This window comes from Onychostruthus taczanowskii, unplaced genomic scaffold, assembly GCF_017590055.1.
Source record: "Onychostruthus taczanowskii isolate IOZ18803 unplaced genomic scaffold, ASM1759005v1 scaffold2, whole genome shotgun sequence".
Taxonomy (NCBI): domain Eukaryota; kingdom Metazoa; phylum Chordata; class Aves; order Passeriformes; family Passeridae; genus Onychostruthus; species Onychostruthus taczanowskii.
The window spans coordinates 18,811,166-18,836,307 of record NW_024499239.1 but is presented as its reverse complement, the minus strand read 5'-3'; the positions used below and the strand labels follow the sequence as shown (position 1 = coordinate 18,836,307).

Sequence of the window (25,142 nt, the reverse complement as noted above, 5' to 3'; positions counted from 1 at the left end):
AAACAAAGTAAGAGAAGAGAAGCTTTTGAAGGTTTTTGCAGGAATTTCATTTGAGGGTAGACCGAGAACGGTGATGAAAGGAAAGATGTAGCAGCCCACCCTTACAAAATAAGAAAAAACTTCCTCCCCAAAACCATTGACAAACTTACCATATTAAAATCTAAAAGATGTTCATCATCATTGGATACTTCCTTTACATCTGCAAGCTCTCCTACACCATTCTCTCCCTTGGCATTTGTATAGCACTCTTATATTGTTTTTGTGGGGGTGTTTCAGATGCAAAGGAAGAAAAAAAGAATTGAGGAACACTGTTATTTACATTTACCATAAATTAAAGCATCCAGAGACGTATTATTGGAATTCACACTTTATGCCATATAAACTCTGTGCTTGTGGGGGTTTTTATGGTCTGATACCCATAAAGAAATCACCTTAATGCCTCACAGAAGCTTCATCAAATCCTACCTGGATAACTAATAGTAAAAGAAGAAGCTATTTAGTTAATGAAAACACCTAAAATACCAAAGAACAAGAATTACTTTCTTAATGTTAAATGGTTCAGTACATTTTTCAATTCTGATCTTGCATTGTGTTCCACATCACTCCTATTTCTATACCCATACAGTACAGACTGAAACAGTAGCCTGCTCCTCACTGAAACTGAAGAACCCCAGCTGATGTGAATGGCTATGATTTCTACTTACCAGTAAACTTATATATATAATATCAACATCTATCATGTAGATAGATACATATGGATCACATGCATCAACACCCACATATAAAAAGTACCCATACTAAAAACTGGATACAGAAAAAGGTCTGTGGAAGAGTAACGTCAGCTGTGAGGATCAAGTCTCGGTCTTGTTTAAAAACTGAGTGGCACAGAGCAAACGTGGCTCTGCTGTCCCTGACAGACATCGCGCTGTCCCTGGCTCCGCAGCGGCAGCTCCGGGCTCGGCCGCGCTCCCGCCGCGCCAGGGAGGCGCTGCCGCAGTGACGCGCGCTCGCCGCCGGGGGGCAGCACCGGCCCCGNNNGGCCCCGCCCCCCGGGCACGGCCCCGCGGCTTCGCAGGGGAACCCAAATCCCCCGCTTTGGGAAGACTGACGGCTTTCGCCAACGTGGCAGGCTCTGAGCGCCCATCTGCTCCTGCACTGGGCACAGTTCTATAGCTGGGAGTGAAGTTAAAGTTAAGATGTTCTTGGAAGTCACCCAAACTAAACACCAAAGGCTGTTCTGGAACCAAGAACACAGTTTAGTTGGTGGCACTTAAAGGTGCGCTTCAAAAATAGTAACTGGCTAATCTACTTTCAGATTATTAATGAACCAGGTCTCAAATCAAGACTTTTTCACCCTGAGCCTGTACCAACAGAAAGCACCAGAGATCCTATCAATTCAAGACACACAATAGTCTTGTTAACTTCCTGCCTTCTAGACAGAAAAGGTGAATTGGTATGCAGGCAAAAAAAGCTGCCTGGATTCTTGCTGGTCCACTGAAAATCTGGGCTTGAGTCGGTTGTCAGATGGCACAGATTCCTGCAAGTGCTGGAAGCACACCTGCTTCTGGTCACGAGCAGCCTGCCTACTAAGACTGGACTTGCTCTCTGCAGGACAGAAAAATTCCCAGACTGTCAATGTGAAAGGAGCGGGCAAGTGGCAAATCCCTCTTCTTCCCAGCCTCAGAGAGATTCCACACATTCACTGCATAACTGGCATGTTATTTACGCACACCCACAAAAGGTAATCATCATGTTTTCACGTTCTTATAGACTTACCTACCTAGTAAGTATTTTTCAGGATGAAGCATTAAAAAATGTAATAAAATGTTTTCATAATCAGAGATTTCCTGTTTATTTAATTGCAGGCTTTGGAATTAAGTAAATATGTGTAAGTGTTAAGATTATTTTAAAACCACTTTCTTTTAAAACCAATTTAGAATCATGCTGGAGGCCTACTACAAGTGCAACTGAAGCATCCCAGTTCTCTCTCAGATTGGAGATTTTTTTGTGGAAGCTTACTGGTGTGGTTTTTTTAAATACAGACAGTAAATCGAATTCATCTGCAGCAATTCTAATCCATAACAAGGAGCATTTCACTCTAACATGGGTGCAACAGCAAGTTAGTTCTAACAGGCAGAGGTGCTTACCTTCACACTGTGATGCAGGAAAAAGGGGAGAATAGAGCGCCTTTTCCCACCAGCATTGCTTTTCCTGGCTGCCACTCATTCTCTGCAGATTAGTATTCAATATAGGAAAGTGTTTAGACAATAATCACACTTCATTTTGCCATAAATAATATACTTACATGTAAAGGAGGAAATTCTGGTATTACAATGAATTTTCCTAAGTCTTACAGGTCACACTGCTCAATTTGTAACATTAATGGGAAATGATTGTCAAACTACAGTGGAACATCCATTCTCTGAACTCTTACAGCCAATATGAACTCCATGTGGGGGTCAGACTTTGCCCATAGAGACTTATACAAATCCAGAAAAAATTACTTTAATTCCAGCCCTACACTTTATAATCTAGAGAGAGCTACTAAGAGATGGAAGTACAGTGAAATGTTAGCCAACATGACAAACAGTTCAGTGTAAAACAAAACAGACAAGACACCGAACAAAAAGTGGCAAAATTTCATGTTTAAAGTTTGGGAGGATGAATTGACAGTACCATTACTCAGTGGAAAAACACAAAATGAGAGAATTATGTGTCAACATGAGGAAAAAGAGGTTATGAGGATGATCAATGATTTGTCTTTATGATAGAGGTAATCCATTCACTAAGACTGCCAAAATTCTCTCCCTTTCCCCATATTTTAATGCTAGTTTAATTTTACCAGAAGCCTTTCCTTATGACATTGATGAACATGGCTAAAATAGCAAGGGCTTGTCACAACACACATGTCCCCAGTTTCACTGCTGCACCTCAGGTAACCCCATTAGCTTTCAAAAGACTATGCCACCTTGTAACATCCTCTATAGATACTAGCATGATTCAAAAAACAAACAACAGTGCAACTATCTACAATAGACATTAACAAATGAGCTTCAACACTGACTCTCTAGCCAGCCTTCTCCTCAGTAAACTTGAGAATGTTTAAACATGGAAGATTAACAAGCATCCTTTTGTTCCTCCTTACGCTGTAGAACTACACAACTTAAACTGACAAACACTCATTCCTTAATAAAGAGAAGCCCCTCTCAAACCAAAGGAGTGACTCAAGAGTGCTGGATTTAGAAACATGTCCTAGATTCAACTTATTTGAACTTATCCATGCTGGTTTCCTGTCATAAGACTCAGGAACAGTCTTTTTGGAACCACCCTCCAAAAATTCAAACCCGTAATTCCAGAAAAAGGGAGTTCTTAGGAACTTAAACCATCAGTTGGTGGGCTTAAAACAATAATAATAATAAAAAAAAAGAAGCAGCTCAAGGGTATAAGCAGGACACAGTAAGAAATACGTGCATTTACAAATATATTCAATCATGGAAGCCTCACTCTGTGCTGATTATAGATAGAGGCATCTAAACTCCAGAGGCACAATGTGTTATGCACTTCAAAGTCTCTCCCCTGCTGCTGCCACACCTGCACATGGGGGAAGCTGGATGAACCCCAGCAGGTGAGTGTGGCAGGGCACAAGAAGCTGCAGCAGCCTTTCTTCCCGGGCTGAGGCACCAGCAGAGCTCAGCACCTGCTCTGGGATGGCTCCGTGACTGAACCAGCACCGGCTGCCTCAGCCCCCCTGTGCTTCCATCACAGCCCTGACAGCTGGAGAGCTGGAGCAGGGCACAGACAGCTCCCAGCTCATTGCTGAATTTTTGTTTGGGAGGAGATACAGGACACTTTTAATGTCCATTTTATACATTTGCAGAAGAAAACTTTTTTTTCCTACAGTCGCTTAAGTGTTTCCTAGAAATGCAGTCTCACATTGTGAATTTTTTTTGTGAATTAAAGAGACACTCCCAATCAGGAAATACAAAATACCAACTCCCAAATAGCACCATGAGTCTACCTTCCTTTGTTGGCAATCTTTCCCTTTTAAAACAGGATTTTCAATTTAGGTCTCCTTCTCCTCCTTTCTCACATGTTCTCCTGTACACTTCCAGTGTTTTATGTAAAGTTTTATTAAGTTTTCCCACTAACCATCTAAACAGTTATTATTTAGAATGGTTCTGACCTTAAATATTGTGACTGGAAGTCTCTTCTCTCTGAAACTATTCATATTTATTTTACTTCATTCCTAAGTTAAACTCATAGACAGCAAGACAAAACCAGCTACAATGCTGTTTCACTCCCAGTTTTGCTGCAGGTTGGAGAGAAGACTGATGGGTTTCCTTTCTGGTGTTAAAGCCAAGCAACTGAGGCTTCTCCCAGACTATTATATACTAAATTTGGAAACACATCACTGACTAGCTGTACTGCTTCAGAACGCTTGCTGACAAGGATCACGGCTGACAAGGGTAACAAGAGGCTTGAAGGATGTGAACAGAATAAGCGCTAAAGCCTCAGTATGGTCTGAATGAGTATTATCAGAAGTGTTACAACTGACAGAAAAAATCATATTAAACTGTAATCAAATATTTCTTTGAACCTGCTCTGCAAGCCCTTACTATCAGGAGGAATACAACACATGAATAATTCAGAAGCCAAAGCAGCAATGAACCCAATGACTCCCATTCCAAAAGATCGGGTCCTAATTTTACTTCATCAGCCATCCAGTGAAGACACACTTGGCTCAAGAAGCCAGTCACAAATTAACAAATGTGGAAAGGACTCTATGAGATAATCTAGCCTCTACTCTTGCACAAAGCTGGAATCAACTACAATGCACTATTCCTACGTTCAGTCTCATCAAGGCAGTTTCCACTGCTTCCCTAAAAAATAATTGAGCCTTATAGTATGCTCGTTGTCTGGTTATAATTCTTACTCTTCAATTTCCCTTAGTGTGATTTAAGGTCATCACATCCAGTTCCTTTGTGTTTACCAGAGCCTACAGAGAACACAGCTTTTCCCTCATCTCCTCTAACTATGAACATGGCTTCTGCAAAACTGCTGCCTCTGCCCAGAGTTTCCCTTATTTGGGAAAAAACACCCCCAGTTCCTTCACTCTGCTTTCCTAAGTAGTGATCTTTGTGTTTTCTCCTCAAGACATCCTTCCTGGTACAAGGAGCCCAGTACTCCAGCAGAGCAACTCTGCTCTTACAGAAGGGTATTCCTGTTCATGGATCTCCATGTTCCTGTCTTTTGCAGTGTATCATTCCTGATTTACACTCAACTGCGATGTATTTGAAAATGCTTTTCTGTTTCACATCACTTCCTCACCTGTGACTCTTCCCATAGTGTTTGTAAAGACAGTTATTATTTTCTGTAGAAATTTTAGTTGTCCCTGCAGGATTGCATTTTATGTTTCAGATGCTGTTCAGATTTAAAAACTTTTTGATTCTAATCCTGTTTTCCAGTCTAACTGCAGACATTCCCAGTTTATTACTATCAGGGATATAAATATGCCACATACTAGAAAAAATAATCATCTCTGTTGTCCTCTAATAAGCCACTGACTATTATTTTGAGAGTGCAATCTTTCTCCTAAACTAATACTTGGAAATCTCCTGTTACTCACACATTTGGGCCATTTACAGTTTAAGTACAGTTTAGGCCATTTAAGACGGTCACTGGTTCTATTTTCCCTGAGTTCCATTTTCCTCTTTAAAAACAAGATTTGCTTTTAATATATTTTCTAGTATTCTAGTAGGCTTTTCTCAAATTAGTTGCTGCTCTTCATGATAACTCAGGTTAATACTGCTGTGACTAACTGAAACAGTGTAATATCTGTATTTTCATTAACAATGACAATAGATGCACTAATCAATACTTTGGATATTACATTTTCATAGCTGTCCAAGCTTGTTAGTTCTGTTTATCAAATATCTTTCTGTCATCTTTCAGTTTCTGATTTACTTCTAGAACTTTCAGGTGTACCAAATCTTTTTTATTTGCTTTGTTTAAACCTTGGGGTTTTTCCCTCATGATTTTTAAACTGTTATTGTGAACTCTTATTTTTAAAGTCCCTTCATACAAGCCCTTTAATATCTTTGCAAAATAATGTTCTCATAATTAGAAAGTTAGAGCTTAAGAGTCTTTGTAGGTGTTTTCATCACCTGCCATGATCAGCACTTACCAAGGGACTATCTGGCCCAGTCCTGTCTTAGGTAGCCCCCAAATTACTCTCTATTTACAGTCAGTCCTTTGCTTTGCATATGGATGACTCTTACATGCTCTTTTTCCACTTGATTTCTCTGATTTTAAGGCACACAGTAGACACCTCCAAATTTTGTCTCCCTCTTACCACTACCTGGATTTATGACAGCTTACCTTCTACCCTGTTGATGTCAGAACCGATGTTTTTAAAGCACCCCTCTTCCCCTCCCCTCTCGACAACTCTTTCTAAAGGGGCTATGCACTTCTACTGCATTACTCCAGTCCAGCACAGAACCTCACCAAATCTCAAGGCCAATTCAGTCCTGAGATACACACAGTTTTTGTCAGTAAAATTTCCTCATCCCCAAAACCAGTGTCTCAGGCATATTCAGACCTTAAAACTCCACAGGCCCTTTTATTTATCTCAAGGACCCAACAGTATGAGCATTTTTTGAGCACACCTGCTGGATTGGAGCCCATATAAAATTAGTTGACAGGAGATGCAGTGTTGGTGTATTCACAGGCCATTAACTGGTCCAGATTGTGTACTTACCCATGACTCCACAGCTAAACAGTAGGAACATTTACTCAGAAGAAAAAGGACTGTACTTTGGGGGGGCAAGGGAGCTGTGTTTCTGGGGTTTTATGTAGTTGTGTGGGTGGCATGTGCTGGTGGTTTTTTGTAGAACTTGTTTGCTTTGGACTTTTTTAAAAATTGCTTGCTTTGTTGGTTTCATTTTGTTGTTGGTTTAATTTTAGTTTGTTTTTTTTTTTTTTAATCTTATGGCTAGATATATAAATGTTATTTATGGTTGAAAAAATTCTGCAGGAGCTATTTGCAAAATTCCTGCTGCAAAATACACTGTAATTCTAAAACAAGTGCTCTAATATAGAAGGTAAGAGGGAGGAAACTGAACCAGACTCTCCTACAATCTTGTTCATAAATAGGAGGTATTCAGAGATGTGTGTTTCCACAGCACATATATAACTCAAGTTTAAGTGATGCAAAACAGAATGTGCTACTATTACACTGTGGTTTATATTAGTATTTTCACATCCACTATTTATGCAAAAATACTGGAGGTACCTCAGAACACAACTCAAACTTTACATTAGATGACTGAATTAAACAATTACTTTAATTTCTGTCCAAAGTCAAGCATAGAAACACAGGAAGTTTCATTAAAAAAAAAATATTTACAAATATTGATCTATACTAATAAGTCCAGACCACAGTGCCTGCTTTTCCCCCATGCATGTATGTGTGGGGTGTCCATGAAAAAAGTTTCTCCTAGACTGTTCTAATTCTAGATATTTTATATTGAGTTTGCTTAATGCTCATGAAAATAAATAATGTCACTCTTAAAAAGAAAAAAGCTCACACACATCTTTTACAGACATTGAAGCACAATAAGAAATTTAAATAAATGCTCTTGAACCCAAAATCCAATTACCTTCAGACTCCAACTACTGGTGCTTAGAAAAGCCTGGAGTGTGCACATACCTTCTTGAGACATGGTAGATAGAGGGGGACAAGTTAACCTGGGCTGTCTGAGTTTAGAGGGCAATCAAGCTCCCCAAGCCCTCAGGAAGAGCTTAATTGGAAACCAAACTGATGTCTAGACTGCTGAGAGGGCTGCTGGCCCTTGGTACTTCTCAGTGGTTTATCACTTTGAAGCTATGAAAATGCCTAGAAAATCATGTGACCTGAGCAAGGGAAGCCATAAGTTTTCCTCTTGCACTTAGGAACTTAAATAAAATGAAATACCAGCACTGTTCACTACCAAAAGACCTTTTACAAGCCTCAGAGCTACCATAAACTATGGTACCACTGTATATACCAGCCACTTACTAGTTTCTTGAATGGATAAGTGGTTGAAGTGAAGATGAGAATAAGCAACCTCACAGAGCACTAGACATCCAGAAAGAAGATCTGAAAAGGGCTGGAAGGAACTTCAGGCTCTTGCTGTCACAAATAACTGAATAATCACTTGTTCATTCATTATGCCCTTCTGCATGATGAAGTTAGATTTCACTTACTCCTGGTAAAAGGCAATTCCAGAATCTGTTCTGACTTACAGTCTAAGTTCATTAAGTTTTTTGATGACTCTTTCTGCAAGGCCTGGCACAAACAAAAACTTCCCAGACTCCAGTAAAGATTTTTGAAGCCACTTCTTCTCCGTTAACTTAACAGAGCTGCAGGAACCAAGATGTCAAGAAAGGGTCTGGAAAAGTCACAAACTTGATTCTCCTGTGCAAGCAGCAGTTATCAACTTACTGATGATGGGAAAAGAAGCAATTAATTTAAAGGAGGATGAGAGAAGAAATAAATAAGGAAGAAGGAAAATAAGAAAGTCTGATTTTGTTAAACAAAAAGGTGAGCTTTAGTTTTAGCAAGAGAAAGGTTAGCTTGCCTATGTATGAGTTAGTGTTTCAAACTTATAATTGAGAAATATGCACAACAAAAGCTGGGTGCAACTCTTCAGCTGAAAATGGAAAAACTTCCTCCAAATGTAAATACTACAACTGCTGAGTATGTGCAAGAGGAGGCTGAAGAGGAAAGGAAAATGTACAATGTAAGGAAAAGAAAATGTAAGATGTAACTTATAGCTATCCAGAAAATATCTCTGAGCTGGCCACACATCTAATTTATTTTGATAGTTAAATGTTTCTACTCAAGAACAGAGGGAGCTCACAGCAAGAAAAATTCAAGGTATTTTTGGCTAGAAAGGATTTTTTATCTTGATTAATGTCTACAATTATCAGAAAGAAACCTCTGAGCTTAACTCATAGTTATGCTGAGGCTTTCTTATGGTACTGTGGTAGTGACAGATATTTTGCATCCACATTTTATTTCTTTTTGACTATATGCTGACAAGAGGATGCTTTAATTTCCAGACAATTAAGCCTTTTTACAAGTCTTTCTTTGCTGAAGTTTACATCCAGTAGTTCAACTCCAAATACTTCTACTTGGAAGAAACTATATTGAAAAGACTGACTTCAGATCTTTTTCTTCAGAATTTTAAAATATGTTTGAATCAAAATCTGTAATATTTCATTACTCAAAATTTATGCACATTTTAACATTTTATATGTAAATCAGATAACCTAAAAACCTAAGGTAAACAGATTTTTAAAGTCACATGAGTGTACACATGCATATATTTCTAAAGGTATGCAAGATGACACCAAAATACCTGAAGATGGCTAATTTTTCACAGAATCACAGAACGACTGAGGTTCAAAAAGAACTCTGGAGGTCACTACATCCAACTCCCCCTGCTCAAGCTGGGCCCAGTAGAGCAGGCTGCCCAGGACCTTGTCCAGATGTCTTTTGAAATCTCCAAGGATGGAGACTCCACAGCCTTCCTGGGCAACCAGTGCCAGCACTCGGTCACCCTTATAATAAGCGAGTTTATTCTTATGTTCAGATGGAACCTCCAGTTTCTCTACAAAACTGTATTTTCTAGAGATCTATACAATCACAAACATTTAAACTGAACTGTCACATGACAAACTGCTGGTTATCAGCTGCCAGCTGCAAACTCTGTAATTTTATATATCCACATACCTCTTCATGCTCTCCTGAAGAAACAGGATTATCCTCGTACGTGGGGAAATGACACCCTGCTTTACAACTGCAAAACCTGCCAGTCTCCTCACGTGGCTCCACTATTCTGCAGTTTACTTTAGAGCTCTCCACCACTCTCCCTTCTAGAGATTCTTTCATACTGCATTCTAAACAGGGATCTTGGTTTCCTACTGGCAACATCCCGGCCGACTCTTCTTGGGAATCCAATGATGTCTGTGCACTCTTCTCCATTCCAGACTTTTTTAATCTGGGAAGAAATTTTCCAGATTCAAGCTCTGATTTTCCGTAATAATGCCCTTCTTTTTCTGCATCTTCTTCCAGAGGTTTGAGATCTGCTTGTGGATCCTCAAATACATCTACCTGGGGAGGGACAGCAATACCTCCCTCATCTTTTTCTGACTCAAATTCTGACTCGCTTCCACCACCTGGAGAAAGTTCAGATGCAGAAATTGGGCGAAAGTGAGTCCTCGGAGAAATCCGTATAGCCCTGTACTGCGTTCGATCAACACCGCATATCCTGGGGTGTAGAACCTCACTGTCTGAATCAGAACACAGAATAGACTTAGGTTTAAAACTAGGGCTGAAAGACGCAATTCCTTCTGGCTCAAACGAACACTCTACATGAAGAACTTGTGAAAATGGATTGTTCAGGTCAAAGGAAGAGAATGAGTATTCAAGCCCTGGTTCTTCGACTTGAAAGTTACCACAAGCTCCCAGTAAGTCTTCATGGAAGATAAAAGAAAAACCCTTATTTATTCCGTTATCTCCACTCTTGGATTGCTCGTTCTGTTCAAATGATACAAACGGCCTCCATAATTGCCTGTGGCCAGGGGCAAAGCTATTACCTGGAGTCATAAAAACATCTGTACCAGCTATTGTCACCACATCGGAAGCTGCACATTGCAGTAAGCTCCCCTTTGAGTGACCAGGTGGCACCACTGCCCATTCTCCATCACTGTTAAATGTTTTGAGCTCTCCATACACACCACCAAGTATAAATGAGTTTTCTTTATCCTGGTTAACATCCCAGGGTTTTGATGGCGTGGTATAGTCACCACCATCTACTTTTGATAAATCATTTGAGACAAAGGCTCTCTTCTCTACATTCTCCTTTTGACCTTCCCAAAGGTGATACTCTGATCTTTGCACTGCTTTATTGGGTTCCTGGAGGGTTTCAACTTTTGCTTCTGTATCCAAACAGCAGCAATAGTTATTTACATCAGTTGAAAACAATTCATCTTCTATTCCTTCTATTTCTACCACTGCTGCAGAATTTCTGTCTGTCATATTTGTCCAAATATCTTTAATAACCCCTGAGCTATAGCCATCTCCATGCGGACTGCTTTCCCTACACCCTTGTGTAGTTTCATAGTCTTTACTTTCTGCTTTTTGTTCTAGCTGAATACCACAGACAGATTCTAGCTTAGATTTCTTTTTGAAAATCAAAGTGGGCATTTCTCCTAAACTTCTAGCTTGTTGCTGGCAGGTTTCTTCTGGCAGAAAATCTAGAATTTCTTCATCTACATAATTCGAAGACACTCTAGGAACTACATAATTAATATCTTCTGCATTAAATTGCGTGGATTCTTCATATGGAATATTTATAGTCTCATTGTCTGAACGTGTTTCTTCCGAGTGTGACCATGGACTACAGGTTCTTGTTGAAAGATTAGAACAGTGTTCATTTTCATCAAAGGCACTATTTTTGGTCCATATTAGCAATCTAGACTGTGTTTTCCCAAGAATATTAGCAGTGCTACTAGAATCTGCATTTTCATTTCCCAAGTTGAGTGTTTCAAAAGAAAATGGTAAAACAGAGTTACTGCATTGCACTTCAAACACTGAAAAACAAGAGTTTATACCAGACCCTTCATTAATATCTGAAAAGAGCTCTTGATTGCCAGCAAGCATGTGTGAATTAAGCATTGTGCTGTCTAGGATGGGGGAGAATCTGATTGGAGAATCTCCTCCAAAACTTTCCCCATCTGCATCACCAGAACTAGAAGATGAACAGCACTCCCAAAATTGAGCTAAATTACTAAGATCTTGCAAGAACCACCCTTCAGCACCAACAGAGCTGGTCGAATCAGTCCATATTGCACTTTCCCCTTGCAACTCCATTCCATCTAACACTATGCAACATTCTGCCTCAAAATCAGTTTTTTCTTTACTCTTCTGTCGAATCATATTTAAAATCCGACTCTCCCCTTGCATCGTATCTGAGGCACCAGGATCCAACATGGATTGATCAATATCCACTTCATAGAAGTGTGTTAGTTCTGACAGATGAACATCATCTAAATACTTGTCGTCCTCTGGTTGAGAACATATTGAGGTCCCAGCGAGGTCAATATCCTCATTTAGAACTGCAGGCATTTCTACAAAGTGACCATCGATGAAAGTACCTGCTGCGAGGTATGTTTTATGAGTATTATTGTTGCTAATACAAAGACCATGCACTGATTCAGACAACTCTTCTACAGCCTCTGATGTTACTCCACATATATCTTCTCTGTTGCGGTACGTAGTCTCCAGCTTGCTTTTTCTGCTAAGAGGAACAAAGTACTCCGTAATCGGCTCAGTATACCACAAGGGCTCTTCTTTATATTCCTTTTCATTTCTACTGTCTAAATACAAATCTTTTCCATCACTACCGCCAGCTTCTTTTCTTCCAATTTCTTTTAATGGCCTTTTACCTCTTTTGCACAGTTGTTTGATGGACCCGCTGCTGCTGCTGCTGCTGCTTCCGCTGTGGACTTTTCTATCAACCTTTTCAGCAGATTTCACTGACAGCCTGCTCTGACCATTCCGCCCTTTTTTACTCCGAACCTCTCTTGTTTTGTGTCTCACTTTAATACATTTCATTGATGCCTTGTATTCACCTTGATTACCACTAGAACTTGAGCCAGCCTCACTGGATCCCGATGACCAGGAGCGGGGACGCATCTTTCCTTCAGACTTATGTCGGACTTGCTTTTTGTACAAAACAGGCTTCTCTTCAACGGTGCTGTTACTAAACTTGTTTTCTTTCTCGTTTTTACTCTTCTTCTGCTGGGTTCTTTCCTGTACAGTGGCAGATACTTTATTACTTCTATCTTTAGTTACTTCACTTTCACTATTGCAGTCCTTTGGAGAAGATGTATCCGTGCTAGTTGGTGGAACAGTGGATGAAGATGAGGAGCTAGAGTAAGAGCATACTTTGGATTTATTCCATACAGTCATAATTTCCTGCAGGCAAACTGGCTTTTCAGAAAGAGGAGGAAATGCTTCATAGTACCTGAAAGCAAAACAAAAGGGACATCTGGATTGTAGAGCTTCAGATAAGCACTAAAAAACACAGCAAAACACTACCAGTCTAATTGCTACAAATCTAGTTTGCGCTACATATGCACATGCCACTCACTGCACTATCTGAATGATATCAAAGGGAAAATTAAAATGAGCCTTAAAAGTTTTTATATTAATATATGTTTAGAAATATACTGCATACAAGCAGAACAATTTCCTTTTCAGAGACTACTAAATATCACTGTAGAGAGAAACAGTAGATGCTCACAAAAGTACCTCCAGGTTTATTAGATAATGTGGTAATTCACTAGTCTTAAATGTTTGATTTAGATTATAAATGAGGATGTCCTGAATTTCAGTTAATTCAGTCCTGAATTTCAGTTTTTAAAATTCTCATTTATGAAATGAGACACTATCTGTTAAGTTCTATGTAGTTTGATCATCCAGTTATTAAGAAAATGTATTAAAAAAGATTAGTTTTGAGTAGTTTAAGATGCTTAACAGCTTTATGCGAAAGATTAAAATATGGTTTTCTCCAACATTTATAGTAGTATGTATTTGGTGGTAGAGAGATTTTTACTGAATCACATATATTTCAATGAAAACTTATTTAAAATTTTTAGAAGTCAGATAAATTAAATGCACATTGACACAATCAGTTCCCTGAAGACAGATCATCCATTTAGTAACATTTCTACTAGGCTGTTGCTACTATTAAGAGATACGGAAGCATTGTATCTCCAAGAGAGGTCAATAACAAAACTCCTGGGTAGTTCAGTAACACTGGACTCAGGTACTTGCTAACTAGGAGATAACTTTGGTTATCGCGAGTTTAAAGGTTAGAAGAGAGTTTGTTTGCCATTTCTGCAATAGAAGACAGTGAGATCTGAATCCAGGAAACAGATTATTCCCTCCTTGTAACTCTATATGTCAATTAATGTTGTTTTAAAGGTTTTTGTCTGGTTGACTTAGTCTTGAGGAAACTAAAATAAAGTATGGTTTGAGTTCTGTATACAGTCAAATGAAAGCAGTCTGGACTTTGACAGAAATTAAACTAGCCCATGGTATCAAGTGCTTATATTTAAATATACAAGATTAACAAAAGGAGATGACTTGAAAATAAATGCATTTCTTAATATCCACAAAACTCCAGATTCCCCACTAAGTTAACTTCACTGTGTTAAAATATGTGAATAAAAAGAGAAAAGCATCTCAGATAATAAGGAAAAAAATGCATACATTTCTACTTGATCCTTTGCTGTGGGAGATAAATCAGTCTCAGGAGTCAAAGAGCCTTCTAACTTTTTGTGAATCTTCTCCTCTGTTTTGGAAAAAAATACCAAATGCTTAACAGAAAAATTTGAAAAAGCCAGTGTACTTTATAAGAGTATTTAACAAAAAGCACCAGAATGTATAACTGTAATAGCAGTATGATTTCCATACAACACTGTAAATAACATTAAGAAATTATGAATTACCACCCAAGATTCAAGTTTTTCACAGTTGTCCAGTCCTGCAAATCTGACCAAATACAACTGGCCAGCAGCTCCATGCAACCTCATGGCTAGCAATGCCCCACTGGGAGGATTCCTGCTGAATGTTTAATTGTTCCATATCCAATTCCTTATCTCATTCTTGCATCACTACAGACACAAAAAATATTTCTTAAAAATCAACTATTTAACTAGATGTTTTTATCATTGGCCACACACTTCCCATGTGTTTCACTAAAAGGAAATATCCTTGCAGTAATTTCTGAGCTTTTGGATGTAAAGGCATATTTCCTGTGTGAGAGGTGACCAAAGATTTTCTAATGCTTTATACTCAAACCTTTAAAATAAATTTTAAAAAAAGTGAGACATACTATTTTTTTATTTTACTTTTTTTTCAAAATAAATGCTCAACATCACCTTAGCTCAGGAAGAAATTCACAGCATTATGAAATACTAAGACCTGACTAAGGATTACTGTTCAAAAACAAAACCAGGGAATGGAAACAGCTAAAACCATGCTTTAAGGAGGTAAATGTTTCTCTTATTTACAGCTATTTATAATAAGTATATTAATTTTACTCTAACTGTCCAAGGCTGCTGCTGTGTGCCTGAGCAAACATTTATGTGTGATGAACTTTCACTGGAGACAATACAACTTTACATTATGCTCCCTCCCCCCTAAGTTTGACATCATAAAGTGCCCATTATCATTCCCCTACAGACCAGAAATTTTAAGTAGTGGTGGTTATTTGGATGCTTTTCAAACAAATAGTTTCCACATAATTATTCTGAGGCAAACCTGCTATTTGCAAGCATCAATACACAAAAGGAATAGAATCAAGCCTACTTTATTTTAATTTCTTTTGGTAGGGAGGGGGGATGCTGAATTTGGAATATTGACTAAAAAAGCAGGCACAGCTGGATATGAATAGTTATAGCTTTTCATGAAGAAAGCTCCATTTGTGACTGGCTATTTCTTAGTAAATAAAGCATATCAATACAAAATTGCTTAAATTATTTGAACGAAATTATTCAAATGTATTTTAAAATTGCATGACCTGTACTAAAAGCTACTGAAAAACAACGTACTCCCCCACACCCACCCCCGTCTCAGAATGTTGCAGAGTTGATAAATACAATACATGGTCTCAGAAGTTTAAACATTTTTTTCCTCACCTTGCTTACTCTGAAGGTCTTTCAGTTTGGAGCAAAGCTCCTCCACTAACGTTTCAATCCCAGAACTCTGCATGACAACAAAACCACGTGGGAAAAAAAGAAAAGAAAAACAAAAAACATAACTTACCAAAAAGAATTTTAATGTCATTTAATGTCATAGAAATATACCAATACAGTAAATATGTATCAGCAGACATACCTTCTTTTTGCACAGTAACTACATATGAAAAAATCAACAAAAATTAATACGAGTATAAATCCAATCCTATAAATACATTAGTTAGAGGTCAAAATGATTCCATGTAACACGAAGATACATTCACACAGAGGTTTCAAACTACAGGTCACATTGTTGCATCATTAGATTTCCCAGGCTTTGCAAACACAGCATGTCACATTTACTGCATGGTTTTGCTGCAGATTTAGCCAGGAGTCTCAGGATAGAAGTTCAATCACCCACTGATCACTAAGGTGCATTTCAAAAAGCTAAGCCTGATCCTTTTGGTTGCACAATTTATACCTGTGGGAATGGAACTGTTAAAAGGATACAGAAATCAGGCATGAAGGTGGAAAGGAGAACAGAAGGAAGGTGTACCCACATATGTGGCAGAGAGGGAAAGGAAATGCTTCCACAGCATTTGTATGCAAAACCCATCCTGCAGTCTTGCCAATTTAAAATGACCGGTTTTTTTTTTTTTTTTTCTTTTTAAATATTGTGTTATTAACAACACAGGACAGGAGAGGGAAAAATAAACACCTTCTTCATATTCCTATAAGCCTCTACTTTTCCTCCTTTATTCCTCTACATAATAAACATACACACAAAAAATTCCAATGTATTACCTACAGAGGAAAACCCCATGTCACTCCAATGGAATAAAATTTGAATTCTAGTCAGTGAAATACTAAACACCAACTTAGAGCCTGAAATGACCATTCCTGTTGGAGAAAAGTAGGTGAGGTGGGTACTGTGTGGGTATTTGTATTGTCATTATTCGATGCTCAGGAACTGTGCTTGGAGATTGCACTTCACACTTTCCATAACAGCAAACAGAGCTGGAATCACAGCTAAACACAGCAATCTGGAATTAGTGAGGAAGTTACCAGAGGTCCCCTGCATGTCATCCTACAGCTGGGAGTGGTAATGAGGGAGGACCATGCAGCGCCTTGTATCCTGCGCACAGTTTCCTCAATATCAACTCCATTGTTGGAAGTCTAGTTCCAATTTTACTTGGAGAAACTTACACAAACCCCCAAGAAAATTATCTCATGTTCTGAATTTAACATGGTCTTATAGTGCATATAGTTATGGGACATGTTTTCTCTCCAAAGGCAACGCTGATCAAATATCAAGTTACAGAAATGCACAGAAAAGAGTTTGATTTGCTGTGTCACCTGGGTGGTATAAAGATTTCATTTTTCCAAGATCTAAGAGTTTCTTGTCTCTCCTGATTGCTGTTCAGAAATTGCTGAGAAATGTGAATATATGTTGCTAAAGCACAAGCAAATATTATGAAAAAGAGAATACTAATTTATTCAGTCAGACTAGCTTGTTTAATTCACTGTCAAAAAAACACACTAGAAAAATCATACACTGAAGCCATGATTTATATGCTAACTCTAAACTTTAATTATTTGCAGCCAAGTGAGAAAGAAAGCAATGTTCCATTCCTAATTGTATTGCTGCACTGAAGTGCTAAATATAAACCTTTATACCGCATACTTAACTGAGGATGACTTAGCAATATCAAACTCCAGAAGGCATCTTCTATATCAGTAAATTTACCAGTATAAATTTAATCATTTAGCAAGAACCAAGCAGGACAGCAATATGGACAAAGCTATCTAGTTGTAATAATTTGTCGCTTTATGCCCATACCACTTTTGACTCCCACCTCCTCCCTCAAAAAGGTCAACAGAGGAGGAGCTGGCCTTAGTTTTCCTGAGCTCCCCAAACTGTCTAATCGAACAGACACCTGTAGCAAACACTCCAAGGAATACAGACTCACTTCCTTAACTTAATATAACATCATGCTAAAAAAATGCCCCAAACCAGCAACGATATGCTTACCATTACACCGAAGAAGTGAAAACTTTTGGAATCTAACGCTTCATTTCCTCCTGGACCATGAAACTAATACTTGAGTCAGCTGACGCGCCGCCCGCTGTCCTGCACGGCGCTGGAGGAGACAGCGCTCGCTTTAAAAGAACGGGGGTGGGACCCACTGTGTGCCAGGGCTCCAGAGACCCCCGACCAACTGCTCACCGCAGCACGGGAAAACGAGCTGCGGGCTTACTGCAACAAATGCCACGGCAGTTATTTCATATATAACACTGAGAACACGGGTGTTCTCAGAATGTGAGATTTAGTTACTTTTTTTCTTGTTTACCTTAACGCCTTGTAGCTGTAACAGCCCCATGGCCTGAAAGTAACACTTTCCAGGCCCTGGCTCGGTTCAACAGGACACAGCTAGCTAACAAAACCAGGTGATCTGCTTGAATAACTTTGCTCATGTTCAAATTTAAAGACAGTCCCCGTACAGTACAAATACTGGAGCACCTTATAAACATTTTGAAATATGGAAGTTGTAGTGCCCAATTATGATTGCTTTTGTAATTCCATCACGAAAGGCTTAAATCTCAAAATTGTCTGGCCTAGATTTCTACCAACCTATATCTCTCTTTTGAATTACAAAGGACAGCGCATAATTTTTTAATTTGTATTTTTCATTTTGCATTATTTCCTGCACACCAAACACATTTTATTCTCTTCTACTGTTTTTAACATATTTCTCTTTCCTTCCCCTACTTTAACGTATATCCAGTTTCACCAAAAGTTGTTCTTTTTGGCTTTTTATCAGCTGGCTGCAGCAAGGGAAGGATTACATAAAGGATAGGTGTTATGTTACTGGCATAGGAGTGATGGTGCTAACAGATAAATTAAGCTTCTGAACTCACCCAGCATGAACAAGAACAGCCAATCTGACTGCTGGAGTTACAGGACTCCAATAACCACTGTCTTCCTTACTGACCACCATAACCCTATTCAGAGACTAATTAATGCAGTTCTGAATAATGAAGAATAACACCAATTAAAAAAAAAGAAAACAGAACAGCAAAGGTCACACACATTTTTATACATATTTGTAAATATGTTTGGTACTTTTGACTTCTTTTTGAGGCTGGATTTTTTTTTTCCTAAACACACAAGCACATACATACAAACATATATATATATTTTATATATATATATATATATAAATATATATATACACAATATACATATAATGTCAAATATTAAATCAAAGACCTTTTGAACACACTCTACTTTGGAAGCAGAGCAGTCAGAGATGACAAGTGGTAACTCATTAGCCTAAAGCAGTCCAATTGCTTTCATAAGTACATTCACACCTCTGTATAGCTGCAGAAAATGTCCCCAGAAGATATTAAATCTGTAAGTGTAGTTAGTTACTTCTGAATGTAGTTGTTATAAATTTAAAATATTCAGTTATATTGTGAACCATGGAGAAATCCTTCATTAAGTGCACCAAACTGAAATTCACTAAAAACTGTTGCCTATGTTAATAGTGAGCACTGGCTTCAGTGTGTTCACAGTTTTGAGTAAGAAGCTGTGAAACATTAAGTCCTCTCATATGCTTGACAAATCACTTGAATTCTTAACTGATATTCACCTCTGCTAGCAGGTTACTTTTGGATGTTTCAAACAAGCACAGCACAGTCACCAACCAGAAAATTTAAGAAATTTTTCCTGAATTTGATCACAAAGAGCACCACTATTATTTCACATAGCTATACTATGTAACTGAGAAGGGGATAGTTCAACAAAATTTTTCATTTGCACTGAGCTTTCACCTCTTCCCATCACCCAGTAATATCAACTGGTTATGGGTCTCATATTTCCAACAAAAAATGCCCTGCAAATGTATACTTTGTCCTGCAGGTCTGCACATATGCAATAGCCAAGCCTTCTGGACAAAACAAAGGAAAATAAACTTTTGATAGCCAGTACTTAGAAGGAGATTTTCCACATCTGACAGACATGAATATAGACACAGAAACTGAAAAATTCCACCAGATTGTACAACCTAAATGGAAGTGCTGTTTTAGGGAGATGCTGTTTGGCTTTAGGTTTTTTGGCAGGTTCAGTTTTTTTGCCTCTAGTCTAACATAAGTTAAAAGCTTCCTCCAGAAGCTTTGAACTGTGCAGTGCAAATATTTACTAAATATGGCTTGTTACTTCAGGCCTGTAAGGTACAGGGAAAGGTCCTTACCCTCTTCAATCTTGTTGAAAAGCAAAAGCATTACAATTCCTTTTACTTGAACAATTAAAATAATCACTCATTTGCTATTAGGCTTTTGAGAGCTTTCTAGCTTACACTTTCACAACGAATTCTCATTTCCTTTTCCCAAACATACAGAATTTGTTTAGGTTGGGAAGTACCTCTGGAGATCATCTAGTCCAAACCCCTGCTGAAAGAGGCTAACCTAGAGAACACTGACACTCCTTTCACAAAATACAAGTTTAAGCAATCTAGAAGTTAAAGTAAATCAATATATTAATAGTTTCAAATCACAGATTTAACAGGCCATAGGGCTCTCCAGAGAAGATGGCATTGTGACTGTACCAGGGCCGTTTTCTTGGCACATCTCCTGTCACCAAGTGCAGAATTAGACAGCTTTCCTATATGAATCAGCTGTTAAGCCACGTGAACTAAGGCAGAAAATGTGATTCACTGCAACCACACATCTATTTCTATATTTTGTAGGATGATGAGAGAAAGTTAGAAGACCAGGTTTTCATTTTTTAACATTCTGCCACAGTATAATTCATCTGATTACAAGTACTCTCAAAAGAGGTGCTCAAGACAGACTGAAAAAAAGACTAAAAAAATCTTGGCCCAAGATCAGCACTATATGAATGAATAAATGAATAAATAAATCAATCCATTAAAACAGTAGCTTCTCTGGGGTGTTCAACCCAGGTGGAGTTCATCAAAGGAAGAAAATAAGGTTCTAGGTTGCATAATGGAATTTTTTTCCATCATAATAACGTGGATGGCACTAAGAAACATTTAAGAGTACATACAACATTTTTGACCCTTTAGAAGTAAGAATGTAATTAAATCTTTATCTCACTGGAATACATAATGATTTTCAACAAAGATATTGGACCAATCAGAAAAACAGATTCTATTTATTAACTTCGCTTTTTGGGGCTCATGAATACTTGATCCAAAGTAATCTTCAAGCAATGTGTGACCTCAGAATATCAATTTCCAAGCAAACTGACAAAAATCCAAGCTATTTTAAGAAATACAAGAGCAATAGCTCTCCAAAAAGGAAATAAAAATTCTTCCCTGAAGCTCTCTTAATTCTGTCTTTGGTATTAAAACAACATTTGGAAAGGTAAATTACATATCTAGCACATAGCTAGGATCAGGCTCAGATTCCAGAGCTACGATTCACCACTTCACACAACACCTTCCAAGAGAGAGAGAGAGAGAGATAATAAATAACACATGTTATTTACTAATTCTAGATAAAAGAGATCATCTGCCAGCTCAAATTAACTTCAAATGAACATGTAGGTTACTAGAGCAGCTAATCTGATTTCTGTTATTTAAAACTTAATTCTCTTAGATCCCTCCCATAGCAGGCTACACTGAAATAGAAGTTATCCCCCCAAGAAAGGATAATTCCTCACTAGAAACTATTCTTCCTGATTATTATTCATCATATACAAACAAACATGCTGACTTCAAAGCCACAACAGACTTGCTATCCTTGCAAGCAGTGCTGCTGAGATTTCACGTAATCACAGTACTTCAGCTTGCCCATGCTAAAATGTTCTTATCTGTATTATCAATGAAATGGGAGAAGCACGTAAAGTGTGTTCCCACCAATTATGCAAAGGCTCTTTTCTGCATCAAGTGAATTGAAGAAAGGACACTTGAATTTTCCCCAGCAGGTGCTCTGCCAAATTTGTTCAAGTTTGCCTGTGTATATGATAAGAATTCATAATGGACCCCCAAGTCAAATTTTTGGTGAAAATTATTGTTCTGCATTAAGGAAAATTATAATCTAATAACACTGCTCAGTGAGGGAACACAGGGCATTATTCAGGAGAGCCCTGTAACCAACTCCTCTGGCATTTTCCTTGCCACTCCTTTGTGTCTGAAAGACTGTGCTGCTCCTCCCTCCAAGAAATGCATATGCCAACTTTGCATCTGTCCCAGGCTTAGCAGAGAAGCTGTGTGAGGACAGATCTGCCATGCCCCACTGGTTCCCATTTTCATTGGAAGCACATACAAGGTGATACAACTTTCAATCACACTGAACACCTACTTTCAGCCTCCAAGACAGTCATCTGTACTATCAGAAATAATGCTTATGACGCCATTTTTGTGTAGAATAAGCTTCCACAAGGAATTTCTCCAGTTCAATATGTATCTTTTCTATATTGAGAAAACGCATACAAAAATTGGCATAATTAAAAGTTTTGTCAACTTCAATTAATGTCACTATTACAGACAGCAAAGAGGCTTCAGTAACAAGACAAATCAGATATGTGGCGCTATGAATATCTGTTTAATGCCATAGTCATAAAGAAAAATAAATTGATTTATTGTAATTAATCTATTCTGTGATGGTTACATTGGCAAGACAAATGACTTTCATTTCCTATATAGTATCTGAAGTTATTTTTAAAATTCTTTCCTAAATAATGCTGCGTGTTCTGGAAACTGCTAGTATATCCCTGGATACAACTCAAAAGAAAGATAATATTCACTGACTTTCTGAAGTGTTTTGGCATTGTCCAGCAAAGACTCTGAACAATCAGACACATGGAAATGCTAACTACTGAGCTAGTCAGCATATATGCTTCAAGAACCATTAAGGCTCTTTTGGAATCTTAACTTCATTTTTTTGCTTTAATAAATTCAATTTTTCAACATTCACTTTTCTGATTCGTTAAGATGGCTTTTACACAACTTGATTCATTCTTGTGATGTCCCATATCTTTACCTTAACACTCTCATTCATGTCACTTCTAGTTATACAAAAATGTGTCATTTAAATCACTCAAGAAACCACCTGATGTTTACAACCTGATTCGCTGGTATCCCAGTGTAGTTGTCTGTGTGTATTACCTAATTAACACTGGCTTACATTAGAGAAGCAGGGAACAGCAGGAATAAATCAGTGATTAAAATTAATTTTAAATTGTCTAGTTAAGGTGCCATTCTACCTAAGAGGAAAAGAAAGACTGTTCCCTTGCTACAAACTCCAGAAGTCTTTTCTTCAGTTCTCTACCACTATTGCAAAGTGTAAAGCAGATTATGCAACAGTGCCTTAGGCCAAATGTCACACAGATACCATAATCTCTGAAGGCAGCAATAGCTGGCTAAAGTAACCCATCAATAAAAATATGCCCAGATGTGCAATCATAACCAATTTATTCATTTGGCCTGGATTAGCAGATTATGTCTTCAAAGAAGGTTTATGTGCAGAACTATAGCATTGATGCCCCACCCCTACAAATACTGAAGGCCAGGCTGGATGGGGCTCCAAGCAAACTGGTCTAGTGGGAGGTGTCCATGCCCATGGCAGGAGGTTGGAATGAGATGATCTTTAAGGCTCCTTCCAAATCAAACCATTCTAGGATTCTATCACGCTATGAAAGTTTGACAGTTCTGCACTTTGAGTAACGAAGATGACAAACACTAAGAAAATTTCAATAAAATCTTATTTTAGACACATCTCAAGTTTGTGCTGAAAGCAAGGCACATTTGAGAATAAAATTATCATTTCAAATTTTTAACAAAGCTGTTCACTAGAGCCACACTTGCTCCTCTATGTGGTCCCATATGGTAACACAAGTATCAGAAGAGTTATAGTCCCCCCTCATGACTCAAAGTAACAAAGCCAATGCTCTATGCTGTTAGCATGCCCACACCTGAGTAATTTAAAAGAAATTACTGTTACAAAGTTTCACCAATTATGTTTCTATGTTATCCCCAAGCAGTAATTTCTTAGAACAGTGGGATGGAAGCACTGTGTGTTCTTGTCAAATATATCAGAGTAGTTCTCTTTCAAAATTCATTATGGAATCTATCAACCAAGACTAGCTCTTGCTTTAACATGTTGCACACTATTTCATGTTAGCAGATTCTGAGAGCTTGGTTAGTTCAGAATAGGCCACACTGCCTGAACCCCATTATGACAGGCCCTGGGAGATCAGCAGCACTGGACACTAGGATTGTCTCAGGATGTGCTGTGGACCAGCTTAGGTAAAGTGGCCCCCCACGCTGGGAGAAGGAAAGACTCTCGGAGCGCTGGTTTCATCCCTGCAGAAAGTCAGATCACAGGAAGTTGTCTCCTTTGCTCATTCTTAAAAAGCCCTCACACATTTCAGTAGAAGGACACAGCAACTGGTCCAACTGAAACTCTGGCACCATCTTGGGGTGCAGCCTCACGTGTCACACTGCAAGCGTTTGGTGACTGAACTGCCCTCCACTGGAACTGCAACAACACAGAGGAGACCCGCTCGCTCTACCAAACAATGTAAATTTTAGCAGAAAAATAGTCAGGAACAAGGTAATTAAGCTTGGATTTGTGACCAATGGACAGGCACACAAGTAATTTCAATATTATTACTAGGAAATACACCTATTGAAAAGTCTTACATGTATCAGTCTCCATAAGTAACCTCTAATTCCAACCTTGCTCACAGTATCTACCTTGTAATAGGTGACACACATGAATTTCTAAACTTTTATCTATTTAATAAATTTCTGAGTCTCAAAGACACTTCTTTCTGTCTTTTTACCATAACAAGACAAGCATTGACAAGTTTCATTATTCAAATACAAAATAATGTACTTTCAGGAGGTTTTAAAAAAAGAAAAAAAAAAGAACCTCCACTTGCACCGGAACAAACTGATCCATGTTTCCACAAACAACAACAACAAAACTAACCACCAAGCTATTTAATGTTGACAGATCAGCCATTTTTACTTAAAATTTAAGGCAGTAATTTCAGGATAATATTTTTTATTTTCATCAAAGGACTTTTAATATTCCCCAGTCCTAAACATTAGGACTTTTTATCCAATGTTTCATTAGAATGGATATCTTACTTGAGCAGCTAATTGCAAAACAACATTTTAAAATTTCTTCCATATTTTAGGACAAAAATTAAGACAAAATCTCTACTCAAGGTCAATATTAACAAGCTTTTTAAAATTTGAGCAATTCTTCAGCATGTCTTTAAACTGCTATTTATTGAAGTGTTTCAGAAAAAATAAACTTTAGAACTACAGTAAGAATATCAATTGATTGCTACATTAACGTACTTGTCTTAAAAA

The 25,142-nt window shown here is 38.1% G+C and overlaps 1 protein-coding gene across 13 annotated transcripts in view; it reads right to left on the bottom strand.

Annotated features, from left to right (window-relative positions):
- The window catches only part of KIAA0232 (KIAA0232 ortholog), a 65,988-nt gene that overhangs the window by 3,511 nt on the left and 37,335 nt on the right, over nucleotides 1-25,142 (bottom strand). For 5 of the 13 annotated variants that reach the window (XM_041402564.1, XM_041402573.1, XM_041402563.1 and 2 more), the window contains exons 4-8: nucleotides 15,754-15,820; nucleotides 14,324-14,405; nucleotides 9,776-13,073; nucleotides 2,148-2,229; nucleotides 150-247 (exon numbers count right to left, since the gene is read on the bottom strand). In XM_041402564.1, coding sequence (XP_041258498.1) covers nucleotides 150-247; nucleotides 2,148-2,229; nucleotides 9,776-13,073; nucleotides 14,324-14,405; nucleotides 15,754-15,820 — 3,627 coding nt within the window. Of the gene's footprint in view, nucleotides 1-149; nucleotides 248-1,032; nucleotides 2,230-9,775; nucleotides 13,074-14,323; nucleotides 14,406-15,753; nucleotides 15,821-17,824; nucleotides 17,929-25,142 lie in introns of those variants that run through there. The other 8 variants (XM_041402568.1, XM_041402562.1, XM_041402570.1 and 5 more) reach the window with 4 other exon arrangements.